The sequence below is a fragment of the Chroicocephalus ridibundus genome, chromosome 10, assembly GCF_963924245.1.
Source record: "Chroicocephalus ridibundus chromosome 10, bChrRid1.1, whole genome shotgun sequence".
Lineage (NCBI taxonomy): Eukaryota > Metazoa > Chordata > Aves > Charadriiformes > Laridae > Chroicocephalus > Chroicocephalus ridibundus.
Window position 1 is genome coordinate 1,200,631 of NC_086293.1, and position 15,436 is coordinate 1,216,066.

Consider the following 15,436-nt stretch of genomic DNA (forward strand, 5'->3'; position numbering starts at 1 on the left):
GGTATGGGGAGAGGAACCACCACCTGGCGTTGCAGGGGGTATGGGGAGAGGAACCACCACCTGAGGCTGCAGAGGGTATGGGGAGAGGAACCACCACCTGGCGTTGCAGGGGGTATGGGGAGAGGAACAACCACCTGGGGCTGCAGAGGGTATGGGGAGAGGAACCACCACCTGGCGTTGCAGGGGGTATGGGGAGAGGAACAACCACCTGAGGCTGCAGAGGGTATGGGGAGAGGAACCACCTCCTGGCGTTGCAGGGGGTATGGGGAGAGGAACAACCACCTGGGGCTGCAGAGGGTATGGGGAGAGGTACCGATGTGCCTGCAGCTCCCAGGAAACGCAATATTTTTTGTTGTCTGAGCTCAGGTGGGTCAGTGGTTCTAGATTTTCCCGATCTCTTGAGATTTGTCCCCATCTCTGTGTCTGCTCTTCAAAAGAAATAACTGCATTGGCACTTCTTGTTTATTTGGCTCTTCCTGTGAATTCCTTTTCCATTCTGTGTTACGCTGCATAATGGAACTAGTGTTTGTGTCAAATTTACGCTTACATTTTGGCAGGTAATTAGACACGTCGGCAGGTAGGTAGGTGTACCTAACTCTGGGAATAAAGTTGCCAGTATAATATGACTCCCATGCTTGAAGTTTGGTATAAAATAAGGAAATTTGTCAACCATCGTAAGAACTAAAAGAAATCTGCCTTGGCCGTATTTACACTAGTAACCGTTCCATCTGTGACATGTTTTGCCACCTGCTTACGATGTGCAGAAATGGAGGGGGATGCAGAGAAAACAAGTTAAAGAAATGGTCCTCGAAGTTTCTCTTCCTTGCTTGGGAGGTGTCTTTTGCTGTCTGCAATGGGTTAAAACTGCCATTCAGCAATGGGCTAGGACTCAGGCCTTTCATTTTCCCTCCCTTCAGCCTGGGCTCTGTACCCAGTGTGTTTGTAGACTTTGCGGTTTCTGAAATCAAAGTCGCAAGCGCAGTCGCATAACCAAACTCTGCATGAATTACTGCACTGTGTGTGGTAGTTTAGTGGGAATGTGTCATATCAATTTTGGCTCTTGTATAAACAATTAGGCTTTGGCAGTGTGCGTTGCAGCTTGATTGAAAAAAGCTCCCGATAAATGAAATTACTATGTTTCGTTTCATAATTATGCTAGGCTTTTTAAATGGGCCTAACGTGCTTTTTAAAAAAAAAAAAAAAAACAGGAGAAACATGATACGCAAACATACTGTGTCGCAACTTAATGCCAATGTGGTTGTGTCTGACTCTCAGGAACAATTTTCATCTTTCCCTACTTTTAAGGCAGATAAAGGGTAGGCATATGTATGTATTTTCTTTTATATATATATATATATATATGTATGTATGTATGTATGTTCTGGATACTCCAGGTAGCAGTAGTGCAGGTAGGCCTGTGGAATCGCCTTTGCTCACACAGCGGTCTGTGGGGATGAGAGCCAGCTCTCAAGTGGGAATCGTGGAGCCCTGTCAGACCGGCACCGGAGCTGCTGGGCCCCAGCAGTACCAGAGGAAGCAGGTCAGGGCTTTTTGTGATAATGCCCTTGTCTGAATTGTGTGAAACTGTAAAATATTGGAGCGTCATTTGCAGCTGACCGAACCAAATGCCCTGATGGCTTTACCTAGATGGCTGTAGAGAGCTGCGTCTCCCGTACTTGCGCCAACGGTAGCGAGATGGGGACAGATAATGACAGAGATCCCACAGAAAGGCTGCTGTAAATGTGGAAACACTCTGAAGGAACTGAAATGGAATACGGGAGAAAGCTTGGAGGGGACTGGTAACCTTGAACTGAGCAAAATTATTTGTTGTTGCCAGGTCTGATTCCAAAATGGAAGGAAATACTGGTTTTGTACTTGAAATTATTTGAGTTCTGTAGTTTTATACAACTGTCACTTCTCAAAAATACTGATAAGTCATTACTGTTTGGCTCCACTTCTTTTTTGTGGTTCATTTGCACTTGGCCACAGGTAGGGTGAGGGGAAATGCAGAAATGGCAGGGAAATACTATCACAGAGAGAGGATGGTGATTTATTGCCTTCCCCTTACAGGCACAGCTGTTTTTCAGTGGTTCTTATTTGAAGTATTCAAGAAGAACAGTAGATGGAAGGGACCTCGGGAAGTTACCTCCTGCAGCTGCCTAGGTTTGACACAAAGCCCAGCAGCACAGCCAGCTGCAAGGTTTGATCTGGTGTTCAGGGCATGGCCCTGGTGAGGTTTAAGTATATTCAGGGCTGGGGATTCCGCAGCCTCTCTGCGTGAGCTGCTGGGCCACCCTCAGTATTGCCCTGTTCTTCTTCTTTGGGTTGGGATCTCCCCTGCGGCAGCTTGGGACTACTGCCTCTCGTCCGATTGATGTGCACCGCCAAGAAGGGTCTGGCTCTGTCTTCTCTGTAACCCCATGAGATAGTTCGTGTTTCAGGTTAGTTCTTATTTCCATTTAGAAAACGCTCAATGGTTTCTGTGACTTTCTTTTGCCCCTACCTATTTTTCCCTCAATCTTAAGATGAGACTGGGCGATAGTTAATCAGAGGCGAGGTGAGACGTTAGTGAGCTTGCTGTCTCTCCTCTCCGCCTTGCCCTGCGGAGCCTCCAGCTGTCTGCATAGGCAGCAGGGAGAATGGGGAAGAAGCCACCCCTCAATGAGTAATATTCTGCTGAAATTAATAAATTCATTTTCTGGACATGAGGGTGTAGGTGAAAGGCATGGGAATTGCTTATGAAAGGAAGGGGGTGATCTGCACAGGGATGTTGAATGCTGAGAGGGAGATGGCAGTAGTAGAATTGGTTGTGAAAAATGAGGCGCCAGCTCCCCGCGTGATATCCTCTCCTCACGTCAGGGTTGGGATCATTCCTGTGCCCTTAGCCTCAACTAAGGAAGTTATCCCTTAGTCTGTGCTGAATCATGTGTATTCTTGTCACGATCACGGCTGTTTGCCTATTGCCACCCGCTCTGGAACATGCTGTCAGGGAAAGGATGCTCTTGTCAAGGCTAGGCAGGACACGCAGGCAATGTGAAAGCCCCAAAGCCTAGCCTGAAGGGATCCTTTGTGTTCTCCTCCCTGGCGAAGATACTGCTGGCAACGGCAAGCTGTTCTGGGACACTGAGGCCCTGAGGCTTAAACCCAACACAACAAATAGTCGCAGAGAGCACTGTGCGTGGGGCGCAGAGCCGTCTGTGCCGTACAGACCAGTGTCTTCTTCCCCTGCTTCCTGCTGAGTTGCCCTTCCCTGCTCCTCATCGCACTGTCCCGACCCGGCTGGTCGGCCCTGGGGGAGATTTTATTTGGGACGAGTTTTAACAGCAGATTTTCCCTTCTGTTGTGGTGCTTCTCTCTGTTGATAACGTGAAAACGTGTTGCCGGTTTCAGCTCTGGGGAGCAGCAGGAGAAAGGCAGCTGCTGGTGATGATGAGGCACGTGGCTCGTTAGCGTGGCTAAGGAGGCTGCTCGGCACGGGTGCAGGCTGGGCCCGTCAGGCTCTGTACTGGCTTAGCGTGGGCTCCGGGTGGGAGCCAGGCTGGGACGACTTCTGAGTCCTTCTCCGCAGCCCAGCTCTGGGGGTCATTTGGGAGGCCACCGCTGCTTTGGCCGTGCCTTTCTGGCCATCCGAGTGGTTCTTTTGCCTTGTGGACGGTGCTGGGGCTGCACCGAAGTTTGCTGGCGGGGTGCTGGGTGGTGCAGGGGAACCTGGCAGCTTCCAGTGCGGACCTCTTTCAGCTCCTGAGTGGAGCTGAAAATCACCGGGTGCTTGCTAGGCAGCAAACGGTTAGTGCAGGAAACTAATCTCTCTAATCACGTGTCCTTGTCCTTACAAGAGTAAAAGGAAATAAAACCCTGAAAAGGGAGGCTGTGCAAAATGCTGAAGCGGAGCCCACTACAGGAGTCACGAAATGCTACCGGCCAGTTTGTTAAAGTGTCCTTTTCTCTGTTCGTCCACAACGTCATTTCTTAGCGTGAGGAAAGGAGAGCAAGGCTGCGGGATTTGCAGAGCGGCGGCAGGGTCTGCGCTGTCACCAGGGGCCGCCGCGCTGGGTGCTGGAAGGGCCCTCGCCAGCCAGATGCTGGGGAGGGAGCTCGGGGGCAGAAGCCACTTTGCTCCTGCTCCTGCTCTCATTTTACATGTTTCCTAAGCCATAACTGTAACTCACAGGTAGTTTACTTTCATAAATGTTTGGGTTTTTTTTAAAATCGTTGCTGAAGCTACAGAAAGGGGATATGGCCTTCCAGAGCTTAAAAATTGCTTCCTGATTCTTCTTAAATTTTTGTTGGCTTAGGAAGCTGCAATACCTCTAATGGAAGTACAGGCAAGCACATGCCCTAATGAGAAACACTTTGCCCCATGTGCAGCTCTGTCTCTGTGAGACATTTCACCCACACGGTCAGGTTGTGGTTTGCCTCTCAAAACCGCTGGTTTTGATCATATTCCACAATTTATTTGTCGAAGCTTGTGTTGCTTAAGGCAGTTCCTCTCTGATTTGCCCGTTTAGTGGTCAGTGTTTGATGGTCTGTTTGCAGTGTTTTGAGAGTCCAGTGGTTGCAAAAACGGTGGGGGGAAAAAATTGAGAGAAAATACCTTAATTTCTTATAGATGATGTAAAATATGCCTTTGACAGGGAGAAGGCTAAGGCATCTGGCATGATAATGGGGGATTAAAATGTCTCTTCCCTAAATAAGTTTTTCGATGCTCTTCTGTTTGTTGAGTTGCTAGCTGCTAACACCAGTCTTAACTCATTTTCAGGATTATTTATAAATGCAATTAGTGCCCAGAAACTCTCGTTATGTCTTGTACGTTACTCTGTCTGGAGTCCTGTAATGGTTTAAAGTGGATTAAATTAAGATCAAATAAGAGAAAGTGGTGTGGTACTGCTAATTTACTTGGAAAATGCTGCGTGTTAGTGGATTCTGTTGCATAACTAAAAAAAATCATTACCACAGCACATTCTTCTGCATTTCGCTATTTGCCCGATCTCCAAAGTTCTGGAAATATTTGATGATGTGTTCTGCCTGTTGCAGAGTTAATGTCTGGTGTTCTCTGGCGAGGTTATCGTTCTTCTACATTCTTCTATATCGTGGGGAGCGTGCTTTCCCACCTCACTAAGGGTATACGCCGGTCAGAATTTACACATCATTTGACCTCGGCTTATTCTGTAGGAATGTATTTCTTTCTGTAGTAGATACACAGTGCCTGTTGAAAACTGGCAATAAAGCGCCAAAAAGCAAGTTTAATGAAATCAAGGATTCCACCCACCCTGTAGTCCACCCATCCGTATCTCTCCAGCAGCTCTCATAATCAACCCATCCCACATCCACATCAGAAAACCCTCCCAATGCACTGCAGAGAACTCTTGAATTGCTTCTGCCCTACCATGCTGCCTTTCCAGCAGATCCTGGGGTGGTGACAGTCCCCGGTGAGAAATGTGACCTGTGACGATGAATGAGCTTCCTTCCAGTTCTTCAAATTCTTCCTCTGCTTGTTTAACAGTATCATAGAATCACAGGATGGTTTGGGTTGGAAGGGACCTTAAAGATCAGCCAGTGCCACCCCCTGCCCTGGGCAGGGACACCTCCCACCAGCCCAGGTCGCTCCAAGCCCCGTCCAACCTGGCCTTGGACACCTCCAGGGATGGGGCAGCCACAGCTTCTCTGGGCAACCTGGGCCAGGGGCTCACCACCCTGAGAGTGAAAAATTTTTTCCTGAAATCTCATCTAAATCTCCCCTCTTTCAGTTTGAAGCCACTACCCCTTGTCCTATCACTACATGCCATTGTAAAAAGTCCCTCCCCAGCTTTCTTGTAGGCCCCCTTCACATACTGGAAAGCTGCTGTAAGGTCTCCCCGGAGCCTTCTCTTCTCCAGGCTGAACCCCCCCAGCTCTCTCAGCCTGTCTCCATAGGAGAGGTGCTCCAGCCCATGTATGTAGCAGAAGCTCACCACGACACCCCCTTCCAGTGCTGCCCCGTAAGCCCTCAGAGTTGGTAGTAGAGACGCTGCATTACTGGCAGTGCTGTTCTGGGCTTTGAAAAGCTACCTGACCCCTCTCCTCACCCACCAGTAACAGTGGCCCCCAGGGAGCTGCCCATCACACACCCAGCCCCATGGCGCACAGCTCTGTGACTTCTGGGACAGCAACCCCAAATGCGACGTGCTGTCTGCGATACTGCTGTTAGCCTAAAAATAACTGGTGTCACTTGTGGCATGCTCAGCTGCTCAAAGGGCAGTAATCAGGAAATCTCTTCTAGCGACACTGGGCAGTGAAAGGAGTCAACTGTTTGTGAGGGGGTTTTGTTTTTCTGGAGTTACTAATAGCTCTTGACTTTCTCACCGTTTCCCTGCAGTCAGCCACCTGCCTCACCCAGCACGCAAGAAGCAATCCAGGGCATGCTATCGATGGCAAACCTCCAGTCGTCAGAGTCCTGCCTCCAGACATCGTGGGGTACCAATCAGGCGAAGAATAACTCCCTCTCCACACAAAACTCTAAAAAAACGGGTGGCGGCAGCAACAAAAATGCCGGCAAACGGTTACTAAAGAAAAGCACAAAGAACAGTATTGACATCGAAGATTACGATGAAGATCAGGACCACTTAGATGCCTGTTTTAAAGATTCCGATTACGGTAAGTACAAAGGAAGCAGTGTGAGCGAGTGTGTGCCTGGGTGTGCATGTAGGTATTTGTGCATGTTTGCAAATACCCACCACGTTTCTCATGATTGGCTTGCTCGCTTTCTGTCTTGTTGAAATCTGCTGGGTATTTTGGTAAGGAGGAGTGCAAATAACAAAAGGTCCGGACGACAAAATTAAGCAAACAGCGTGGGATAGGTAGGCCGACTGCAGAGCTGGTGGTGACGTGGCCATCCAAGTAGACTGTATTTGAGGCATGTCACAGTCAGAAGATCTTCAGAGGCGTGGAATCCCACTGCAACTGCAGCAGTCAGCCAAGAAACGGGAAACTGTCCCAGAAACGTGTGTCAGGTACTGGTACTTATGACAGAAATATCCTCGTCTGCACAACAGCAATAAAATATCTAGCTAAGATGAGTGAGAAGTTGAACTTGTACTTGGAAAAGGGATCCAGTGGTATTTTGAGTGTTGGCAGGGAATGCAAGCATCTGAAGCAGAAGTGGGCACAAAGCCAGTTTGCACCAGTTCCATCAGTTCTGCCATTATAATCTGCAGGAGCATTTTTTGAATATAAGTAGTGAGGAAATGAAGAAAAGTAATCATGTGAAGGCTGATAGAGACTGGAAAGCCCAAAGCCCCAAGGAGGGCAAGAAGTTGGTAGAGGTTTATGCTGCATAACACGAAAGTCTGTGTGTGTGCGTTGAAGTCTCCTTGGCAAGCGTGGCCATCAGAACTCATCTGTTACGACTGGCAAAGTGGAGTGTGTGTTGTCATGTTATTAACAGAGATGCCAAGGCAGAACGGAGCTGCCGTGACCTGTCGCAGAAGGCGGCTGCCCAGCCGTTCGGGATGCGCTGCGCGCGCTGGGATGCAGTGATAGTGCTGGAAGGAGCTTTGGGAACGGGCAGCTCCGTGAAGCTGCTGGACAGGGCTGTGGGTTACAGACACATGCCACGCGTGAACAAGGCTCCGCTCTACCGAGGGGTGGATTCGTTCATCATGTGTCTGTGCTGCCGGTGAACGGAGAGTCTTTGCTGTGAGCAGGCTTGGTTTCCAGAAGCTCTGTTTGTGCCACATCTGATCAGCAGATTTCTAGTGTCAGTGGTCAAATGCCACAGTAATGCCAAAATCACCACGATGTAACAAATGGCAACTGGCAAGAAAGTCAAACGCATGTGAAAAAAAACCCCAAAAACTACAACAGAAACTTCATCCTAAAGGTTGGGACAGAATTTAGACAGATAAGTTGGTGTTTATCCCAGACGCCTGTGAAAGGGTCCTTTGATAGAATGGTTCATGTTCATCTTTTGGATACACCTAAGTCGAGGAGAGCAGTTTTCACCGTCTGCGTAAACAGCCGTGTGTAATTTCTCTCTGCCTGACTGCGTGGGAGTCATTCGGGCAGGAAGGTGTGGCGTGGAATGGAGCGGTCGGCTGACGTGTCTCCAGTACCAGTCTAGCTTGGGATAAGGAAGGCGCTTCCCATCTCTTCTAGCTTTGCTGCCACTCCACAGACAAGAGGAAGACTAATTTTTCCTGAGAAGTTTCACTGTGTATCCTTAGGGTAGTGTGTGGATGAGAGCAGGAGACAGTCCCCTGAGCGTTGCAGGTGTGTCACCCCTCAGAGGTACCTCTGGGCGACCTCGCTATTCTAACTGTGACGCCCGTAGTCACCGCACCTGTAAGTGGGCCTCTCTGCAGGCTAGAGCTGTTTCCTACACTGAAACTATTGCCTTTGTTTCCTACTGTAGTTTACCCTTCTCTCGAATCAGATGAAGATAATCCAGTATTCAAATCCCGATCAAAGAAAAGGAAAAGTTCAGATGATGCCCCTTACAGTCCAACGGGTAAGTCCATGTGGTCTGTGCTGCCCAGACTCAGGCTAAGTTGTGCAGGTCACTAAAAAACCGCCATTTTTCAAGGAGCGGGAAACTGTAAGACCACAACTAGCGATTTCTTTATCGTGTGAAGGATTAATCCTTTCCAGCGCAGTAGGAGGTGGTACCATGCACTGGGACTCATGCTGAGCCGTGTTAGCCTTCCTCCATCAAACAGATGGCAGAAAAAAGTCATTCCTGGGTGGGTTGTTGGTTTATTTTTCTTCAGGCTTTTGGTGATGGAACAATCGGTGGCCACCTTAGCAGTGGTATCCCCAGACAGCTGAATAGCCATGGCTTTTAGGTGTTGACTGTGTAAAAAGAAATGAGAGAGAGTGTGGAAATGGTCTCCTCCGGGTTCAGCCAAAGGCGGTGGTCTGGGCGGGTGTTTTTGTTGCAGCTCACCAGAAGCAGTGACAGGCCGGGGGGTCCTTACACCCCTTTGACGTGGCCCACTAATAGGGGAGTCTCCACGGCTTGCTGTGTGCGTGACAAGCAGCCCATGTCTCATCAGCTTGTGGCACTGCATGCCCACCCCCAGCCGATGGGGTGGTGAACACTGTCCATTCGGAAATGATGCTGGAGTCGCTCATATCTGTAACGGAGGCAGAAACCTCCTGGGGCTTTGGCTTCAGGTGGCTGTAGCTGCCAGTGAAGTCGCTCAGCTGCGTTACAGCTTTATTGGCAGCATCTCCCTGAGCTAATGTAACTGGAGGACTCATCCTGGGGAAGGACGGGCAGAGGCTGCGGCATCCCTGGCCCTCCCTGCTCAGTGTGTGGTCCCTGCTCCCTGGGCCTCGCTGCCCAGTATGTGGTTGTGGTGCTCACATGGGCACGTTCTCCACGTCTCACCTTCATCTGCTTTCCTTGTAGCACGAGTTGGCCCCTCGGTGCCTCGACAAGACAGACCGGTGCGAGAGGGCACGAGAGTCGCCTCCATTGAAACTGGACTCGCCGCTGCTGCCGCAAAGTTGTCACAGCAGGTGAGGCTACTTGAGAAGTACTGTCAGGAAACCAAAGCCCTCTCCCCCAGCAGCAGTCATGCCCAAGTAACAGTGCAGTGCCAGTCCTCCTCAGTCTTTATTCATGCCAGTGACACCAGGCTCAGCAGTCTCGGGGGAAATAAATGGGACAACGCTGCAGCGCAGAGCAGGCAGTGTATCAGCAGTGGAGAGAAGTGCGAGCGAGCGAGCGTAGCTGCCGGGCTAAGACAGAAGGAGGCCGCCCGAAAGGAGTGTGCGTGAACCCCGTATTGGTGTGTATTTGAAAGTCTGACTGGTGTGATTGCCTTGTCTGTGGAAATCGGCTGCTGGGAAGCACAGGGATTTACTTCCAAAGATTTGGTGAACCGTGGGTAACTATGGGTCAGTTCAGCAAAGATATTGAGACACTTTGGGTGTTGGTGAGCGTCTGGTCTCTGGGGAGGTCAGATAGATGCTAAGTGCATAATGCACATAGGCCACAAACGTGACCCTGTGAGGCGCAAAGGTGACAAGGTCTGCTGGAGCAAGGTTGGCGAGACACCTCGGCAAGTTGCTGGAGACGCAGGTTTTGGTGGCACTGGGCTTCTGTGGTGCGGACGGTTGAGTAGAAGAGCTCTAAGATGGTAGCAGGGTTCCATCAAGAAGCGGACTGAAGGTAGGCAAGGGCAAGAGGGTGGTGGCAGACCACTGTTCTCCTGGTATGTAAGTGCAGTTACAGGTCAAGAGGTACTGTGTGTGTCTTAGCAGGAGGCAGAGCCTGTGAATCAGTGGGATGTTTAATATCCTCCATGCTATTGTGACAGTGTATGAAGATACCTGAAGATAGGCGGTGCCAGTTTTTGTGCAACATCAAAAGGTTTATTCATGCAAAACCACGCTGGTCTCCCAAGGCAGGGTCAGTTTGGTCCTGGCTGGCTCCCACTCGCCGCAGTGTTCGCAGAGTTAACACACAAGGAGGCTCTGCACAAAGCGCAGACATAGATGCAAGAAAGGCAAATGTGTGTGCGCAGCAGAGCGAGCTGTGAGCGAGATGGTATCGGAACAGACCCTGAGCAGTTTGTACATGGCAAACTTCGTAGGTTTCCGTTGTATCAGGACCCTAAACAACGCCGCTGGCCCTTGCCATAGCTAAAGGTCTTCTGGGGATTAATCTGAGCTTCATGTTTGTCATTTTAAAGGAGGAACAAAAAGGCAAGAAGAAAAAAAATACCAAAAAGAAGCTGTCAACCAACAACGCGAACAAACCGGCTCAGGAAGGCAGCTCGCCAGAGCCGAAGCTGGAGTCACATGCCAGCAGCCTCACAGATCACGAGTACACCGCAGGGGCCAGCACCTTTGGGGTCGCCCAGCCTAACAGGGGATCGCAGCCGATGGCACCCGGTGTTTTCCTCACACAGAGGAGACCCTCATCATCCTCGCAGAACAATGCCTCCGCCAAAGGTACCAGGAAACGTCTGGGGTTATGGTGTAGGAATGGGGAAGGGTGAATTGGTCCTGTAATCCATGGCTTTTGCAGGGCCTTCACATGTTGTGTCTGTCACGGGTACGTGGAGGTGCTTGGGCAGGTCAGATCTGGTCGGAGATAGGGCCTGTCCAGGTCAGATCTGGTCGGAGATAGGGCCTGTCCTGGCACTGTGGGCCCAAATATGCGTTTTGCTGCTGGGCTGTTTGTTGCAGGGTGTGAGGCATCCCATGCTAGGAAGTACTCCTGAGCGTGCCCCGAGGCTCCTGAGGAACACCTGCAGTGGTCACGTCTCAGTCCAGCCTGGCTGGTGAAGCCTTGTCCAGGGGAAGATGCGCCCATGAAGGCTGTTCTGCCCAGGGCTAGGTCAGGCGCTGCTGTGGTTGGGTGGTGTTTGTACACCGATACCTGTGCTGACACGGGCATGAGGACATCCTACCCAGCGGGTGTAGAGCAGCAAATCTGCAAACCTGTCTTGAGAGTTGCCACAAGGGAGCAGAGGAATGTCAAAACTTGGGAGTAACGCAGCTACGCAGCCAAAGCCAAGTGAGAGGAAGAGGTCTCTTGTTGTCTGCCGTAGGGAAAGCTGAGGCTGTCCTGCAGTTCTGGGCTAGGACCTCCTGTTCGCTGCTTGAACCTTGCATGACAGAGGCAGGATGTGGGACCGTGTAGCATGAAGATAAAGTGTGCGATCCACTGGGAGAGGCCCTGATGTAAAAAGTGAGGCAATGTGGCAGAGCTTTCCTGCATTCCCCTATGTTTGAGCGGAGTAAATTAGAGGTAGTGCACGGTGTCCTGCCAAGCAGTAAAACATCAGAGCATCTTGATTGGGCCATACAGGAGGACATGCATAGCCCGTGGTAGGTGCCGGGGTCCTTCCAGGAGCTGGTAACACCTGTGGCTGGCTGCAGAACCGGAGAGCAATGAACGAATTTGCCTGGAATTGTGTCTTTGTGGTGAAATGGTGGCATTAGTGAAACAGGTCCAAGCCAGTGGAAGACGTGATGGGAAGAGGACTGCTGAATGGAGCTGAACCCCAGTCTGGCCAGTGGGCTGGGCTGCTCAGCCAGGGCATCGTGAAGGGAGCCTGACCAGGCATGTGGATCACACCTTGCCCGGTATATAGTTCAGTCCTCAAAGGAGGGAAGGAGCCATGTGCCAAGAAAGCAAGTGACCTCATAGGCAGCAGAGGACTTTCAGGGCCACCTGTGCAGGGTCTTGGGACAGCTGAGGGCACCAAGGGGACTTCAGGGCATCTCTCTGCTTGGAACACAGGAGAGTCCTGAGCTTGGGGACCACCAGCTGGGCCATTACCGGGAATGAAGGGTCTGTGGAAGGAGATGGTAAGATGAAGCAGAATTAGGGAGCTCTAGGACTTCCTCAGGGACGGTCTCTCAGTCTTACAGAGTGAGGCAAAAGGATGAGAAATGAGGAAACTTCCCATGGAAAGTGTCACCCACACTGTCATGGTCTTTAAGGCTGGGGCACTTAATGCAGATGGGAGGAGTGGAGAGGAGCTGAGTCTCTGCAGGTATCGCACAAGAGTGCACCAACGGCAGCATGATGGGAAGAGAAAAGGCTGTGTGGGTTTGTGTTGTGCCCGGCAGTCCAGGTGCCTTGGTGACCAGGGGAGTTTCTGGCCGTAAGGTGGCAGCTGGCGAGTGGTGGGGACAGTGAGCGGCTGCGGTAGCCACACCGGTCCCAGGACGCATACACAGGGAGCACAGACCTCACTGAACCGCACGGCTCACGAGCAAGGCCCTCGACTCGTGGTGGTGGTGTCCTCTCATCGGGACAGGGAAGGGTGTCCACTTTGGGTGCGTTGTAGTGCCTTGGTGCTAGCCTGAAGAAGCGTGTGTGTGTGTGCGCGGCACTTGTGTGTGTGTGCCTGTGTGTCAGTCTTTTCGGTGTCCTTGCAAGGCTGGATGCAGGTGGTCTCTAGAGCCGGGGGAGGAGAGGGCAAGAAGAAATGTGGAGCTGCAGTGGTAGGTGGGTTGGTCTCAGTGTGGAGGGCAAGGGACCAGGCATCCTCGGGCAGTGCTTGGCCCAGGACTCATGGTAGCGTGCGAGCTCAGCATCCCTGTGCTGCGGGTTGCCCTTCAAGGATGGCAGAGAGGTGCCCAGAGGTCCCTGGGGAGCGTGCGGGTGCACGGTGACAGCCTGCCGGGTGCGAGGAGCTGTGGGGTGCCTCTGCAGAGAGGGAGACGGTGCTGGCCTGGCTGGGTTCCAGCCGTCAGCCCGGCCGCAGGGCAGCAGGGCTGGCACTGTGGAGGCAGGAGGAGCCCCAGCGGAGAGGGGATGGGATGAGCCTCCACCCCGAGCCGGGTGCACTCAGAGGGACGTGTCCCTGGGTGCGGGTAGGGGACGTGGCCCGGCCGCGGTGGTGCCGAGCTCCCCGCCGAGCCCTGCCTGGTGGCTGGAGGGGAGCCCCCACGCCGGAGCGGTGCTGGGCAGGGGCAGGGCTGGCCGCGGGCAGCCTGGAGGGGTCCGGAGGGAGGAGGCGGCGGCCGGCGGGGTCGTTCCCGGGGGGGGCTGTGGGGCCGGAGCGGGCCCTCACCCCGCTGCCCCGCTCTTCTTCCAGGAAAGCGCACGAAGAAGGGGATGGCCACGGCCAAGCAGCGGCTCGGCAAGATCCTGAAGATCCACAGGAACGGGAAGCTGCTGCTCTAGCGGCCGGGCCGGCGGGAGCCCGGCGGCGGGAGCCCGAGGACGCTGCCGCTGGACTCTTGGCCACCACCACCACAATAATCCCGTTAACTTTCAGCGGTCGGAGTGTACAGAATCCTGCTATAAATATTTTTTAATATAGATGTCCTTTCTCAGAGTGCTGAGAGTGACTAGCCGCAAAAAGTTAATACTAATCCCGGCCGCGGAGGAGCGTGCCGGTCCCCCCCACCCCGGCCTCGGCCCGGCCCGGCCCTCGGGTGGAGCCACCGGCGCAGCAGCAGCAGCAGCAGGAGCGAGGCGGGCGGCAGCCGCGCCGGGCCGCGCCTCTTCCCGCCCGGCCAACGGGCAGGGAGGGCGGCAGCGGCCCGTGTGGGGCGGGGGCCGCGGGGCCGGGTCGGGCCGGGCCGGGGCCGTTGGGGCGGGGCGGGGGCCGCTGGGCTGTGGGGCGGCGGGCGGTAGCGGCCGTTGGGTTGTGAGGCGTTGGGCGGCGGCAGCCCTTGGGCCGTGAGGCGATGGGCGGCGGCGGCGGCCATTGGGCTGTGAGGCGTTGGGCGCGTTTCTCAGGCAACCCCCCTGTCGCCCCGTGTAGCCGCGTTTCCCGAGGCATCCTTTTCCTAGAATGTAGCTTGTACATAGCTTTTGGAATAACCACCACCGGTTTTTTATAAGGGGAAAGTCTCTCCGGGGCGCCGCCCGCTGGTACCAGCTCTTTGCGTAACTTCTTGTACGAGGAGGGAGACGAGTTATTTTACTAGCACCTTGTGGAGTGTTTCCGTGTTTTGTGACGATGTAATTTATTAATGTTTGTAGCTTTTTATATTTGTACATTTCTTATGGGCTTTGTTTATATACACACATTACCGGGGCGCGGCGCCTGCGGGGAACCAGAGCCACCCGCGGCCATGGGCGAGGGCCGGGAGGGCCGCGCCGGCCTGGGCGTCGCGCCGGCTTTTTTTATTATGATTATTATTATTAGTATTATTATTTTTTCGCGACATGTACATTTCTAACAAAGTTTATCGTGGCTATCTATCTATGACGGTGTTTTATTTACCGATTCATATCAAATGCTCTTGTATCGAGTTCACGAAATCTAAGTAAACCTAGAGCAAAGTTTAAAAAAAGAAAAAAAAGAAAAAAAAAGAAAGCAAAGTAAACTATTTCAGGTTTTGTACACAACCGCCTGGGCCTGGCCTTTTTGTGGGGTCGGCACGGGGCGGTGCTGGGCTGGGGGGGCCGAGGCAGCCGCGGGGTGCCGTGGGGTGGGTGGGAGGAGCGGGCAGGGACCCGCAGCAGGTCAAGCCGGGCAGACAGCCCGCCATGGTCCTCTGCCCTCATCAGCCCACTCCTCAGCAGGAGCTTGACAAGCACACCACAGGGTGCTAAGCCAGCGCCCCATCTGTTCCCCAAAACCCTTACCAAGACCTCTGCTTGCTGTAGCACCACAAGAAGCCCGGGCTAATTTGGCACGGCCTTGAGTGTGCTGGTAAGATACCCCATGGTCCACCCGGACATGTCTGCCCGCCGCCCAGCACTGCTCTCGTCATCCACCTCCCTTGGACAAGCAAAAATACTTGTTTCCCTCTGCTTCCTCCCTCCATCTGGGAGGTCACCAGATGCTACAGGCTTTCCCTTTCTTTTCAGACACTGAAATATCAGGTATCTCACCATTTCCTTTCAGCCATTTCTCCGGATTGACCCTGGGCTGTTCTCCAAATACTCCTTGGTTATCACAAGAGTGGCTGAACCTCTCTTGAGATATACCTCTATACCCATAGACATGTGCTGCTCCTGCAGTTCTCTTTCCTA

General features: G+C 52.6%; 1 protein-coding gene across 4 annotated transcripts in view; it reads left to right on the top strand.

Moving 5' to 3' along the window:
- Positions 1 to 14,793, top strand: part of PHF2 (PHD finger protein 2) — a 92,068-nt gene extending 77,275 nt beyond the window's left edge. For 2 of the 4 annotated variants that reach the window (XM_063347767.1, XM_063347766.1), the window contains 5 exons: positions 6,356 to 6,633; positions 8,390 to 8,485; positions 9,389 to 9,498; positions 10,677 to 10,938; positions 13,542 to 14,793. In XM_063347767.1, coding sequence (XP_063203837.1) covers positions 6,356 to 6,633; positions 8,390 to 8,485; positions 9,389 to 9,498; positions 10,677 to 10,938; positions 13,542 to 13,630 — 835 coding nt within the window. In that variant the 3' untranslated portion in view covers positions 13,631 to 14,793. The remainder of the gene's footprint in view (positions 1 to 6,355; positions 6,634 to 8,389; positions 8,486 to 9,388; positions 9,499 to 10,676; positions 10,939 to 13,541) is intronic. The other 2 variants (XM_063347769.1, XM_063347768.1) reach the window with 2 other exon arrangements.
- The last annotated feature ends 643 nt before the right edge of the window (positions 14,794 to 15,436 follow it).